Genomic DNA, 14939 nt, shown 5'->3' on the forward strand with positions numbered 1-14939 from the left:
AGGTACATCATGCATGCTGTGCTATGTATGTATGGTATCTTTGGACAACCAAATTGCAGCTCCATCTTCTATATAATGCATCAACCTCATGGTTACCGTAAACCCAGAGCCGAATTAAATATTTACTGAGTAAAGGAGTAATTTTAAGGTGGTAGTAAACCTCCAACCACACCAATCAACAAACCAACTAAGCAAAGAAAAACGCAACAAAATCAAAGACAACAAGAACAAGAACAGGAACAAACAAACCTACATCTCAAACGGTTTCCCAAGCGGTAAATCACGCGAACTAAACCCAACCCAGAAATAGAACTCGTCCTGGGGCATGACCCAGTTCTGCTCGCGCACGCTCCAGTAACTCAGATCCTTCCGAGTCACCGTCATACTCACGTCGGCCAGCTGCCCGGGCTCTAAGTCTACCTTGGTGAAGTTCCGAAGGACGCGGTCCGGGAACTCGATGCGGTGGTTGGATCGCTTGGGCTTTTCAGTTTCGGTCACGGAGTCAGGGAATGAGACGTAGAGTTGGATGACTTGTTGGCCGGCGCGGCGGCCGGTGTTTTGGACTGTTAAGTCAACGCGCGCGAGTTCCTCGTAGAGGGAGGGATTGCCGCCTAGGCCGCCGCCAGCGTCGGAGGGTTTAGTTTTGCGGGCTTTTCCAGGGTTCTTGTTGTTATTGGTATTGTCGGGGTTGTCGTCGTTCTCGCCTTCTGGATGTTCTGGCGGGGGAGGAGGCGTCGTGGCATCCAGGGTGGGAAGGTAGGGGTAGACGTATTTTTCGAGGATGCGGAAGCCCTCTGGGAAGAGGACAGACTCATTGGCGGGTGGTGGATTTGGATCGTACGTGGGCGGTTGAACAGCATCTGCGGGACGCGCTGCGGGGAGGCGAGTACGTTTGGCGTCGAGGGAGCTGATTTTCATGTTGGATAATTCCCAGCTCGTGTAGGAAAGACCGAAGCCGAACTCGTACCGCGGAGTGATGTTGTAGCGGTCGAAGTAGCGATGGTCGATGTAGAGCGCGTCGGTGAAATCAGCTTGTGGGACTGGGGCATTGGCTTCGTATAAGACTTGTGCATTGGGGCCATAGTCTTCCAGGCTTTTGCCGACGGTGTACGGGAGACGGCCGCTGGCATCGACATCACCGAAAAGGACGTCAAGGAGAGCGTTGCCGCTTTCCTGGCCTGGTAGGTGAGCGAATAGGACCGCATCTACACCAGGCAGATTGATCCAGGGGTCAACAACAACAGGGCCTACGGAGTGCACAACAACAACGGTTGGCCCGCCGCAGTTCTTGCCGACGGTGTCGATGAGAGTGTCGCCTCCTTTTTGGACGAACAAGTTGGGACGGTCGCCATGGATGCCGCCGTTGGAGATATACCCTTCACCAGAGTTGGCGCTGACGAAGACAAGGCAGAGATCCTTGTCTGACGTATCTACTGGCATAACAGCATTCCGTAAATACGGCGCCATCTCAACATCGCTCTGCCACGCGTCACCCAAAGCATCCACTGGGCTAACAAGGTATGGAAACTCGACAGTGCCGCTGCCCCAGCCCATCGCAAGAGTTCCAGAGTTGCAACCTCGGTCTGCGCACACGTTGGGTCCCTCAGCGGGAGAGGCACTGTCCCCATATACGCCAACACGATAAGGTCTTCCGGTATTAGCCTGTGGTGACCGAGACAGAGGTAACACCCCGTCGTTATTCTTCACTAGAACAATGCCCTCTGCCGCGACTTTCCGAGAGATGTTCGAGTGGGCATTATCTCCACTGCCCTGGGCGTCTATAAAGCGGTTCACTAGAGCGGCGGAGTCGTCGCCTGGGCTACCGGGAAACCGAAGGCCATACTCTTCATCGGTCCAAGATGAGAAGTTGGGCCCACCATCGCCCTCAGGCGGTGGGCGTTCCCAAGTGTCCTGGCCTAACTGATACCAGGCGGCGACAATACGCGTCACCATGTCATCCAAACGTTCCATTGGAACAGAGGTATTGAGAGCAGAGCGCGTGAGTTCGGGGCCCCAGAGAGACCGGCCATCAGCCCAGTAAAGCCCATCGCCGGGCATGCTCATGTCGAGACCGCTTAGAGCGCTGTTGACGCCTGATCGCTGAGCGAGCCAATCTGACTGCACAAATCCTTGAAAGCCAAGCTCGTCTTTGAGTACGCCATTGAGGAGTTTGCTGTTTTCGCACGCATGGCTGTTGTTCACCTGGTTGTATGAGCACATGACGCTAGCCACGTCCGCACGGATACTCTCAGCGAACGGCCAGAGAAATACCTCGTGCAAGGCGCGGTCTCCGATATTAGAGGAGATAGCGTGTGGGATGCCCCACTCATTAGGCTGGCGGAAGTGCTCCTGCTCGTTCATGACATAGTGTTTGGCCGTGGCCATAACTCCATTGCTCTGGATGCCCCGAATGGTTTCCGCCGCAGCGACAGCCTGAAGAACAGGATCCGAGCCAAAGCCCTCCCAGTTGCGGCCACCTGCAGGCATCATGCCAAGAGGTCCCATGGAAGGGCCAAGGATGACGTTCACACCCTTCAACCGGGACTCCAGCCCAATTGCTTCACCACGCTGTCGTATCAGATCCCGATTCCATGTGGCTCCTGTTGTAATACCAGCCGGGAAGGCAGAGATATGATCTGCGAAACGGATTCCGAGAGGGCCATCCTGCAGACATAACGACGGGAAGCGGAGGCGTTCGACGGGGCCTAGCGAGGGTCAGCATTGATGTTTAATACATATTACAGAAAGCCAACCAACCCGTGTTTCCGACGCACATCCCCATCTGCCAACCGGTTCCCGTAGTGATATTGACCTTCTCGATTAATGTCATCTGCTCAACTAGCCTTGCTGCCTTTTCGTAGCTGGCGGCCCAGCCTTGCAGAGTCCCTCCCTTGGGCGTAGGGAAGTACGAGTCCGGCCCCGGCATGTCCTGAAACGCGTCAGTATATCCACATCATCCACAAGCTTGCTGAACGCACATATTCGCCCCAATCATCACCGCTAGACGCAGCATATGTCAAGAAACCCCAGACCAACAGCCCCAGGGCAATGATGACGACGACCAGCGTGCGCCACCAAGTTCTGGAATAATAAACTGCGCGCCAACTACTGGGCTTCACCCACTGCTTCCTCTTTTTCTTCGCCTCAGAAAGCCTCCGGCGAGCAGCAGCCTTGCCGTTCCCATAAATGTCTAAATCATCCAATTCATAATCTTTCGATGCGGTAAGCAGCTGCTGCTCGTCCTCGGTGAGGGAGTCTAGGTAGGTTTCGAAATCGGCGGATTTGCGGACGAGAGGCGCGAGGATGGACGGTTCGGCGTCGTCGTTTTCTTTGGGGGAGTTTGAGCTCGAGGCAGGACGATCTATGTGATGAAGTCGGAAATTGCTGTCATCGTCGGAAGAGAAGTCAGGGTCTTCCTCGGGGATAGAACACTGCACTGGGGCATAGGTCTGCGGCATGGTGCCTTTACGGGCGGCAAAAAGTGAGCATTGAGCGGAGCAGCGAAGGACGTAAGGGACTCGCTCTGCAAGAAACAAGTCAAGTTCAATATCAACAACAGCAAAACTGGAACGAAAAGAACGGGCTCAAGCTAGAAAGATTATAAGAAAAGAACAAAACGAACAGTTGTGGGCTGGAAAAGGAGAAGCAGGGACAGGAACAGGAGGTTCAAGATGGAGACACGAGTACGACGCCGATGACGTTTCACGTGCCGCCTACTGCTTCAAGTAAACTGCGTGTTCATCCACTGCACATCCAAATATACACCGTCCAGAACTCCAGATCGTCATGGCCGCTTAGATTGATCGGATCTCTGCAGTTTTAAGCTCCTCGCAGCAATGACCTAGCCAATTCTTTAGGCCCGCTCTGACAGTTCCTGGGGGCGGGGTCTGTTGGATGGTTGGAGTGCTGCCAAGTGCCAATAGTGGATGCAGCGCTGAGACATGTGCACTGGCTTTGGTTTTAGCGGCCAATCTGTGCTTCAAGCCCCCAAACTTGAAGGACCCATTATCAATCTGGGGATACAATCTCTACCTTGGGGCCCGGGTATTCAGAAAACCCATGTATGGTCGTTGCCTCGGGATTCATCTAACTCTACTCTATAGGTTCTGTACTTCAACATCACAGAGAAGATGTCAGCTTACGCTCCCCATCCTCCCCAAACTCGATCTTCTTCCCCGAGACCAAACTCTCCTGGAGAGCCTCTGCAATCTTCAACCCCGTCAAAGCAGCCTCCAGCTTCATCGGCAGCTCCTTGCCCTCTAGGATTGCCTCTGAAAATACCTCCATCTCCGTCACAAATGCCTCCTTATATTGATCAATCCAGCTGGGAAATGCCTCGCGCACAATCCCATTGACCCCGGAAACTTGCACCTTATTCACCGTCGGTAACAGGTTAATCCCAATTTTTCCCTCACTCCCCACGATTTCTGTACAGTTATCGTATCCATGTTGCGTCGTCCGGGAATGATAGTAATACGCTATCCGCCCATCCCAGAACTTGACAACGCCAACAGCATTATCGGCGTCCCGAAACTCTTTCATCTCATGGTGATGCGCAATCAGCCCGGTCGCATAGCATGATTTGGGCCGGACGTCATCACCAAAAAATGACAATGTCAAGTCAATATCGTGGATGACCGTATCTATGAAGATCCCCCCGCTGATGCGGGCATAGTCAATAAAAAACCCTGACTTATCCAGCTTCTCAGTTCCCTGGGAGCGCACGATCAACGGACTACCGATGAGGCCTGACTGGATCTTCGCGCGCGCATCGGCATAGTTCTTGTCGAAGCGCCGGACAAACCCGACCATTAGTCTTGCCGAAGATTTCTTTGCTGTTTCAATAAGGGATTACAGCTGCTACCGTTAGCATCATTTCGCCCTCATAGTTTATATAGAAATTCAAAAGAACATACTTCTGCCACGTCGGTTGTGATCGGTTTCTCACAGAGGACATGGATGCCTCGCTCCATGGCCGCCCGGGTATGCATGATGTGCAAATTCGTGGAGGACGCGATGACCACAGCCTGTAGCCCTGGCGTTTGAATCATCTGCTCCATGTCGGTAAAAACCTGAACGCCCTCCGGCTTGAGTGCCTTCTCAGCCCATTCAATCTCATGCGGTGCGGGGGAGCAGACGCATAGAAGGCGCGCTCTTGGGAGACGATGGAGGATGTTCAGGGCGTGGCGTTGGCCCATCCGGCCTATGCCCACTACGCCAATGTTGAGTTTCGAAGACATGATGTGAGATGGTGTTTGAATTTGTCGGATCCTGTGCTGGAATTTGGGGCCTGTCTCTGGTGATATGAAGTCGGACATCGGATTCCGACCGGTTCCATGTCCGTTGGTTGTCTTGGACTTCTCCAACTCGTGCCCTAAGTGCAGCTGTCGCTGCATAACACCCATTCTGCCTAGGAACATGCTCCGTATTGCCTCCGCTGATATTGGCTTCTGCTTAAAAAAAGAATAATGTGATCCTTACAAAGAACGTACTCAGGAGCATCTTCTGCAGTTCTCCCCCAGAAATAGAGTGCTTGTTGAGCCCATTAAGTGGGGTAAAGTATTCCACCAACGCTTCCAATTTCCCTATAGCATATTATTCGTTGCGTAACAAAAGTAATGCTTCGGCGTATATACCCAGGGCACGAGAAATACAGTGTATGAAATACCAGATCGCCTCGAAGGGAGTTGGTTCATCGACCTGATGTCTTCCTTGAGTGAGCATAGGCACCGGATAGCGGTTGGAAGGTCGTGTTTATTGGCATGGGGACTGCAAAGCAGGGCTGGCCTGTTTCTGAGCTAATAAATAACTCGGCTTTAACGGAAGGCATGATGATGACTCTCGTCCCGTCGTTCCTGCCTATCTACCGGTACGGGGCCAGAGGAACTAGGAAGGAGCAACCAGGCCTCGCCGCCAATTTAGAAAAGGAAGGAGCAGCAAACCATCCATACTGCTCTAAATAGGAAGGTACAACTGGTGGATCTCGATCTTTTTTTCTCTGCGAGTTGACCCGGAATTTGGATCCCGACAGCGTTCTCTTCAGCTTCATCTACACTTGCAACCGTCTGGACCTGGATACCACAGGATTATCTTGAAAATAAGTATGGAAGAAAGATGTCTCTTCGGAATACATATAAGAAATCTGCGCGAAAACACGTCACAACTGCGTGCAATCCATGTCGAGAGAGCAAAGTCAAATGCGACGGTGTCATCCCCGCGTCTGCAGGTTTTGCAGAGTGAAGGGCAAGAAGTGCAGCTATCGACAAACGGATGATAAACGCAAGTAAGACGTTACACCGTCTCAAGGTAATATATACGTTGCTCAGTTTTCCTTTAGGATTCCGTTGCGGATCACAATCAATGTTCTCACTAGGCGAATCAACCAGCTTTCTCGGTTTATCCAGGATCATGGATTGGAGGCTCCTCTAATGTCAGACATATATTATTCGACAATCAAGGGTATTTTTGAGGCATTGGAGCTAGAGGCGCTGTCGGACAGTGAGAAAGTCGGTGGACTGGGGACATCTACAGCTCGTGATAGCGTGGAAGGGGTTCTGGAAGCCGAAGGACGCAGACCCGGGGTCGCACCAGACGATAATATTGCCATTTCCCTTCAGGCTCCTTTATCAGGAGTAGCTAGCGATGAAATGATTGCCCAGACATGACTGCCCTAGATATCTCCGGTAAATCTTTATGACGCCGCGGACCGGACTTCAGCCGCGTCTGTTGCGGATGAGTCTCAGAACGTAGCCCTTACACATATAGAGCTCGTTGATGTAGGACTTCTCCAAACTGCTCTCAGAGCACCGGTTACTGAAACTGATCCTTCCAGCATCAACGAAGAAAGGAGAGGAGGAAGATGAAGTCTCGAACCAGTTTTTGTGCCGTTTGGGTAAACTCTAGGTAACACAGGACGGCCAACTGAGATAATCTGGTTCGACGTCGACTTTTACACTGCTAGATGTCCTGGTTGACATTGCCCCTTCCATTCCTGTGTCTATCCAGAAGAGTACCCAGGTGATTATGGAAAATTCAGATATTGATTTCACTATAGACGAGTCATTTGAGAGACATCTGCTTCAGCTTTACTTTGCCTGGCATGATCCACGCTTGCATGTAGTCAATGAAGAGTTTGCCTTCAACCCGGTTGAGAATATTCCAGCGGATCTTGACATTTATGAAACAACCCATTACTTACAGCCTCTCTCCCACGTTCAAGCCCTCTACCAGACCTTTAGAACCCGATTTAATAATGCTGGGAAAATCTGATATGCGGACATAGCGGAACCACTGGTGAACCAGACTAACACGATTCATAAGGCCGGACAAGGCATCTGAGGCGGGGACTCGGGCTAAGTGCCGCCGTACGCGCTCGGCTTTATGGAAACAAAATCTGTGCAATATCCTGCTGAGCGAGGGGATCCTCGGTTCTTCATTTAGAAAGGCAGGATCGACTGCCAGCGGTCCTTCTCTGGCTGCTCCATCCGTGTAAGTATCTCCGTGTCCCACTAGGGAGGAAGGCGCAACTGCAGGTGCCATGCCATAGGGCTGAACTGCCCTGTTCCGCTCCACAGCCCTGCCACCAGGGCCATCAATAGGCCGTATACGTGGAAACGGCACGTTCCATTTCCGGTTCTGAGCAATCCTGGCAATAATTGTGATTATTTGTGCATATCATCTGATTTTCTTTGTGATTTATTTCTCGGAGGCTTCGAAGGGGCTCAAGTGGTGGGAAAATGAAGTTTATAAGGTATGCCTAGACCATTTGCTGGCCTTCACATGGTACCCAACTTTTTATTATGGCGCTAATTATTTGGCTTGCAGGATACATGTGATTAGAAGGTGTGTACATATCTAGAGGTTCCTGAGGGAGGGAAGTTTGGTGTTTGAAACGGATCCGGATCCTGCTCAGGTGACTGAAACACTGAGCACAGTCATTGGAATATTCTTTGGAATAGTCACGGTCATCGTTGCGCCAATGCACTGGGCAACATGGCTAGGATGCAGAGTGAAGGTCGATTAGGTCTGCCGTCCCTTGGCACAGATGTACCAAAAGGACAGCCCGGTTTGGTTCTAGAATAGGTTTTATACGCGCTAAAATATTCAAGACTATATTAAAATTATTTACTTGGAGGAATATAAGGTTGTGAAATCGGGGACGGCGAAAGCGAAAGCGCCGTTAGTTAGGGCGTCTTGTCGGTAGTGGGTCATGGATACATGGTGGGTAAGGTATTTGTTTAAGTGCAGTAGCAGTTGGCCAGTCCAGAAAGATAATATATTGATATAATACAATTTTATCAAAGAATACTGAAATAATTGGTCATCAAAGTCGTTATACCCTTGGATTTCTCCTATTCTTCTGAACACGGAGGAAGCAGGTCCTTCATAGTCCTTATCACAGCCTGCCCTTGTACCCATGCACCGTCATTCCACGCGGTATGACCCTCCCCGGGTCTTTCCTTTCAATGGAGCTCTCGGTCATCCAACTATCCGTTGGAAACCGCGTGTTATCACAGCAGGCCCAAAACGTACTCAGGCCACCATAGAACAAATAGTTCCTTGCGTCAGGGATATACATAATCCCATTCGCAAGAGCGGTATCTTTCATCCGCTTTGTGATGGTTGACTCGGTACCAGTAGGTTCATCGCAGGTAATGGCCCTCAAACAACCACCCTGAGCAGCCGAGCATGCGACAGCAATGCTTCTGAGCTCATGGTCAAGAGCGCAGAAATGTCGATCCATCCAGTTCCCGCCATCAGCGTAGAGCCCTAGAGACTCGAGCTTGGGGGGCAAGTGGTTCCCGAACTTGGTACCCTCTTCGTGTTTGCAGTTATGTCCGTGGAGGCCCAGCACGGGAATATTCAATTGTCGTAGCTTGGTGAACTCACCAAGGGGTGGACAGAAGTGTGGGAGTTCGCCGTCGTTCCATCCGCGGTCGGTAGCGAATACTGGCAGACTCTCACGTGGAGGGAGTTCGATGTCACGTCTGTCTTGATATAATTCTAGAAAGCATAGGGTGTCCTTCAGGTGGTGTATCATCTGCCATATTCTGAGATACTGGTGTGGACCATCTGGGAGAACTTCCCCGACCTCCGCGTCAGGGTGCCACCCTCTCACTGTGTGATCCACCTGCAAGCCCAGTGTGAGACATCGGAGGTTACGGGTCAGTGTGAACAAGGTATACAGCTGGGGTTGCAAGAAGGTTTGGCTTTGAACCGTGAGGTGTTCAATGCCACTTGGTGTCTGGATTTCCAAATCGGCGCTGATCTCTGCATTCAGCACCACAAGCTCTTTTAACCTGGGCAGGGACCAGTAGTTCTTGTAATGGGTGATACTGGCACGGTTGGATGCGAATGAACTGCCCGGGATTCCAACTCGGATACGCTCAACATCCGCCAAGGGCCGGCCTATTTGTAGAAGAGGCCGCTCCCCGGTTGCCATCGCCATCACCTCTTCGAGGAACGGATCTTGTACCCAAGTGTCCATGTTCAGACGGACAATATGCGGGCACAGCACAATAATGACTGCCATCAATGGCATTTGGAAGTCCTGGTAAGAATCGACATCGTTCCTGAGATAGGTATAAAATTTGGACCTCTGTCTGAGCATTACTTTTGCGCTCTCGGCTTTATCTTCCGTGAAGAGCTCCAGGACCGGATCGAGCCACCCCTTATGGTGCTCATAATGGGAGAAAATATACCACCCATGCAATATATTCTCGTTTAGGCGATCGGTGTCTTGGCCTTCTTCTTCATCTTCATCCCCATAGTCCGAATACTCGTAGCCCGCACCCTCGTAGTCCGTATTTGCGTAATCCACATCCCTCCAGCTCCGAGTCTCAGGCGCAGGCGGGCATGCTTCGGAATACCACGCGAGAGTCATATTGTCTGGAATAGAGCAATCTCCATCCCTGGCTGGATAGTCCTGACAATATTTCTGGAACGTATCTTTATACTGCCTTAGCATTCCAAAGGCACCCTCTCTCATTTCCTTTCCAAGATGCGTGCCCTTTGACCTGGTGGTAAAGGTTAGTTCTCGCACCAGAGAAGCACGATCCTTTCTCTGTACAATAGTGCGGACGAAGCACCACAGGCTTCCTAGGCGGTTGATATCGCCTTCGTACCGATAGCTGGCATAAAGCATCGGCGTAAAAGTGCTGTGCCACGTTGAGTTTACCCGGCACAGATGTGCGGGGACTTCCCCCGTGAAGTCTGACGCGTTGGGATTGCCGCCAACGACGTACTGGTTGATTACGTCCAAGACCTCTTGCGGAACGCCGGCAGATTTGATACCAAGCTGGTAGTCCAGTACTAGGGCCTCACAACAACTGCTAAATGTCGCCATGATGATACGTATACGTTAGATGTTCAAGCGAGAGTATTAGAAGATAGACTTTCGGAAAGGTCGTGAGGTCTAGGGAAATTCGTATAGATTTGGAGTTTATGACGAAACGCCGAACTTTGAGTTATGCCCGGAGCATTTCGGCCAGTTAAATAGTTTTCGAGGCCACCTTGAAAAAGCATCATTGTGAACAAGGCTTTTGTTGGAATATGAACTGCAGTAGTGCCGTCTCACTCGTGAAACCGTGAAGATGGTCTCATGTTCAAAGACAAGAACATCGACAGTAGTGAACATCTGGCAATAGCACCAAAATGGATTGGTCTCGAATCGGGCGTTGCTGATTAGAAGGACAATAAAATTAACAGTGGCCTGTTTTATACTTGAAGACTGCCTGAAAGGTGGTATTGCAATGCAGGACTCTCGTCCGTTGTTGATCTGTTTCTTCACAGCTATGGATGTCAGTATTTTGGTCACCTGGTCTCCTTCTGTCTGTAAGAGGTTTACTAATCTGTAATCTCAAAGCAGCTATTTCCCGTCTTGACGATGGAGTAGGAATTATCAACAAGGAAGAGGATAATAGAAGTAGCTATGACCGAAGGTTATATGTGGGAAGGGGATGATGTTTAGCTAGGACTGATAACACAAACCAAAACAGAATTTCACTCCCTATTCTGACTTTTCACCGAACTCCATATCTCTTTTGTTGTGTTCGTCTCTTCTATTCTGTTTCTCTTTCTCTTCCCCCCAACCGCGGTCCACCCAACACCTCCTGGACTTTACCTGTCCTCTCCTCTTCTACTAGCTTATAGCCAACCTACCACCAAAACATCCTCTTCCTCTATTTCATTTTTTAAAAGACAAAAAGAAACAATGGCTGGCAAAGGAGCCTTCCAAACCTACTCTATACAGCCACACCTTCACAAGTCAGTGGCCGCCCTCGCCAAAGCACACTCAAATTTCACCTTCACCTTCCGCCACGGCGACACAGACCGCAAAGCTACCAACATCTGGGACACCAACGTGATGGGCAAATTCACATGCTCCAATGGAAGATGTCGCAGGAGTGGCTAGTCGAGCAAGAAGATAGCGATTCGAATCCGCATGTACCCGGGCCGCCAATACAATGTGAGAGTGTATCACCAGCGCTGCAAGAAGTGGGAGCGGCTTTGTGAGCTAGATCTGGATGATTCATATGCGGAGCGTGTTGTTTATTGGCTCATGAAGTGGAATGGGGTGAATATGGAGAAACCGAGTCATCGTGGACAGAGCAAAGGTCCGCACAACAAGAAATTGTGTGAGGGTTGTAAGGCCGGCCATTGTGAGGGGTAGATGAATATTGCATTACCTATTGAAGGAAACAGAAGGGTAGATTGGATAGAGTATCGGTATCGATCTACCTTGGTTAGAATTACCATAGACCAGACTTAGCTAGACTACAAATATGGAGAAACGGATGATTCTGGATTAACATCATTCAGCATAAAACGTCAGCATGACAGACATGATGCGTAGCTATGGTATATGTATCACCCTGACAGGGTATAATTTGCAAACAGCTATTAAACAATAGAAAAGTCCACCGTGACTCCGCACGGAGTGGAGAATGAAAGGAGAATGAAGTCTAGCCAGGCACCACTCAAGCCTTCTGGGCAACATCTTCAACGGTCATAGTCACATCCTTTTCGGTGAGACCCATATCGGCGGCGAAGGTGCTGTGAGGCTTCCACTTGGCGGAGGTTCGTGGCGTAGTCTCCTCCATCATCTTGTCAACCTGCTCGAGTGTGAGACCTTTGGTCTCGGGAATCAGGAAGTAGGCGTAGACAAAGGCGCAGGCGCATAGAGAACCCCAGATAAAGAACACCTTGGACTGGAGGTAGCCCTTATCAGCGTCGACCATGTATGGAGTAATGACGGCAATGATGCAGTTCCAGAGCCAGTTAGAGGCGGTCGACAGAGCAACGCCACGAGAACGGATGGGCAGCGGGTAAATTTCGCCAATAACAACCCAAGCACCAGGGCCCCAAGTAGAGGCGAAGAAGACTTGGAGGATGTTAGTATCGTAATTAAAAGGATTGAAATGAGGGTAAAACGTACAGATGTAGATGCAAATGAAGGAGATCTGAGCGCTAACGGTGTGGGGGTTTTGGCCGTCAACGACACCAGCGATGGCCACAATAAATTGGCAGATAACCATGCCCAGCGCACCCCAGAGTAGCAAGGGTCGACGACCAAGCTTTTCCATTGTGTAGAAAGAGATAGGGGTAGAAAACACGTTGACAATGGTGGTGATCATGCTGATTAGGAAGGGGTCTTTGATGGTTTTGAGCTGCTCGAACGGTTAATTGATAATCCTAGCAGGAAAGTGAGGGCGAGATATACGTACAGTTGTGAAGAAGGTGGTACCGAAGTAAAAGACAAAGTTGACACCAGTCCACCTACCAAGGGATTAGTGAAATGGAAAACCAAGCAGCAGGAGGGTGTATAAAACATACTGTTGCATCATCTGGAGGGAGGTACCCAGAATGGTCCGACGGAGATTGCTGTTAGGAGACCAGATGCTGCCGCGGAAGCAGTTGAACCAGGTAGCAAAGTAACCACCCTGGGGAATCATCTGCATTTCATATTCGTTGTTGGCCACGATTTCTGCCAATTCTTCCTTGACGTAGTTGGAGTCCTGAGACTGGCCACGGACACGGGCAAGCACCTTGGCTGCGTTCGCCACATCCCCCTTTCGCACATAGTAACGGGGCGATTCAGGAAGGAAAAATAATCCTGTTGCCAGGATAATGGCCCAAAGAAGTTGCAGGGCAATAGGAATACGGTATGAGCCGGAATCAGTGCGGTTCTCAGTACCATAATCCACACAGGAAGCCAGCATCAAACCAACGGTGACGCAGAACTGATATCCGGAAACGATAGCACCACGGACCTTGCGGGGAGAAATCTCCGACATGTAAAGAATGAGAATGGCAGAGACAAAACCGACACCGAAGCCAGCAATCAAACGGCCAACCACCAACAGGGCAACAGTGGTAGAGGCAGTCTGCAGAGCGACACCAACCATGAAAATTGCACAACCGCTAATGATAGTCGTGCGACGACCGAACCAATCGGCAAGGTCACCGGCGATGATAGCACCAAAGAAGGTTCCGGCAGACAGAATTGAGGTGATAAGGGATTTATTGGAAGCCGAGATGACAAAACTATCTGGATCGTCCACGTAGTCGGCCTTGTTCTATAATGTCACAATAAAGGTTAGCCCAGTTGAGAGGAACTTGAAAGGGTCCAAACGAACCTTCCCTGTGAACTCGTGGATGAAGTAGTCCATCGCCATAACACCGTTGATGTAACCAGAATCATAGCCGAAGAAAATGCCACCGAATGCAGCAAAAGCGCACATCAGGTACGTCTTCCAAGTAACGGGGGCTTCGACGCGTTGACCTTCAACAACCCCGTCTTCCGCGACTGTAGGCTGGGCATCAACCTGCCCAACTGCAGAAACTGTCTCCGTCATGGTGACTGAGCGTAAATATGGTGCGAACAAAAGAACCGTCTATGATAATGCAAGGGGGAAGAGACAATAAAAGAGTCTCCCACTGATGGAGGAGAGGCCCGCAAAATCAAGGCCGGCGTTTTTATGGGAGAATGGGGAGACGACGAACTTGTGAAGGGGAGGAGGAATAGAAGAAAACCCAAGGAAGAGGAGGGAAAAGCCGGGAATTTATAGCTCATGCAAGAACGAGATTGAAACCGAGCTGACGGGAATCGCGGTTTCCCCATGCCATTCATGCACTGAACGGTGCTGTGGTCGGCACAGCACCGGGCCCGGGGAAGCAAGCCCACGGGGAATGCGCCTGACAACTCGGCCCCACGGCCTCACGAGAGCCACGGAAATTTTTTCTCGCTTGGTTCATTTTCTGCTCAGCCCGTCGCTCATTTAGCGGACGATGGATGACCCCGCTGGTAGTTTGGTTAAATGAAATTGCCTCCCCGAGCGGTTTGGCTGGAACCGAAACAGCGCAGGGGAGCGAGAACATGAACTAAAGCATTGGAAGTGCTCTGACCACGAGGGAAAGCATTGCATGGCCAATCAAACACACGAGTACGCAGGCCTTGGGGCGTCCAGTTCACAGGTTGCATTCACTATTCTGGTGCTGGCTGCAGCTGTCGTGACGGGGCCGGTTGTGCGCCCTGACCATGTTGTCTCAACTCGACCGAATCCGGGCTCAACGCTGGCAGTCTGGCATGGCGATGGTAGCCGCTAGAAGACAAGGCGCCGATAGAAAGCACATCTCATTGGACTGAATTCCGTGGCGAAGACAAGCCATGGAGAGCTGGCCACACAGAGACTCGGGCCAACCCCGAACTGACTCTCGGGGTGGATGTGGAGGAAGAATCGCTGATGCCAAGACTGGAATCCCGGCGTCAATCTCGATTGGGATGGCCTCCGTGGTGCACGCTCTGAGTGGCCAGATCCAACAGGGGGCGGAAATGTGACCAACCACGTGGTCTGCAGCGAGACCCGTTTTTCGCACCGGGGAGTGCGGAGATTGACCCCGAGTCAGTTTGACAGCCAAAGAATCCAGATCACTGGCAG

General features: G+C 50.8%; 5 protein-coding genes across 5 annotated transcripts; 1 reads left to right on the forward strand and 4 right to left on the reverse strand.

Moving 5' to 3' along the window:
• Positions 1-249: 249 nt before the first annotated feature.
• Positions 250-3458, reverse strand: ASPSYDRAFT_157524 (beta-glucosidase; the record flags this gene model as incomplete). Its single annotated transcript, XM_040842647.1, has 3 exons — positions 250-2705; positions 2743-2929; positions 2979-3458. The coding sequence occupies 3 exons, from the start codon at positions 3456-3458 to the stop codon at positions 250-252; spliced, it is 3123 nt and encodes a 1040-aa protein (XP_040699669.1).
• A 661-nt stretch (positions 3459-4119) lies between these two features.
• ASPSYDRAFT_207487 (uncharacterized protein) lies at positions 4120-5240 on the reverse strand (the record flags this gene model as incomplete). Its single annotated transcript, XM_040843921.1, has 2 exons — positions 4120-4835; positions 4913-5240. The coding sequence occupies 2 exons, from the start codon at positions 5238-5240 to the stop codon at positions 4120-4122; spliced, it is 1044 nt and encodes a 347-aa protein (XP_040699670.1).
• Positions 5241-8395: 3155 nt separating this feature from the next.
• ASPSYDRAFT_70746 (uncharacterized protein) lies at positions 8396-10345 on the reverse strand (the record flags this gene model as incomplete). The annotated part of the gene is made up of 1 exon (XM_040850530.1): positions 8396-10345. One exon carries the CDS (start codon positions 10343-10345, stop codon positions 8396-8398), a length of 1950 nt encoding a protein of 649 aa, XP_040699671.1.
• Positions 10346-11106: 761 nt separating this feature from the next.
• Positions 11107-11466, forward strand: ASPSYDRAFT_48123 (uncharacterized protein). Its single transcript, XM_040847571.1, has one exon. The coding sequence runs from the start codon at positions 11213-11215 to the stop codon at positions 11411-11413; it is 201 nt and encodes a 66-aa protein (XP_040699672.1). The 5' UTR covers positions 11107-11212; the 3' UTR covers positions 11414-11466.
• Positions 11467-11824: 358 nt separating this feature from the next.
• Positions 11825-13991, reverse strand: ASPSYDRAFT_386984 (sugar porter family MFS transporter). The gene is made up of 4 exons (XM_040845762.1): positions 13638-13991; positions 12835-13577; positions 12726-12777; positions 11825-12668 (listed from the first exon to the last, which is right to left on the reverse strand). The coding sequence occupies exons 1-4, from the start codon at positions 13854-13856 to the stop codon at positions 11979-11981; spliced, it is 1704 nt and encodes a 567-aa protein (XP_040699673.1). The 5' UTR covers positions 13857-13991; the 3' UTR covers positions 11825-11978.
• Between the last annotated feature and the right edge of the window lie 948 nt (positions 13992-14939).

This window comes from Aspergillus sydowii (genome assembly GCF_001890705.1).
Source record: "Aspergillus sydowii CBS 593.65 unplaced genomic scaffold ASPSYscaffold_10, whole genome shotgun sequence".
NCBI classification, from domain to species: Eukaryota; Fungi; Ascomycota; class Eurotiomycetes; order Eurotiales; family Aspergillaceae; genus Aspergillus; species Aspergillus sydowii.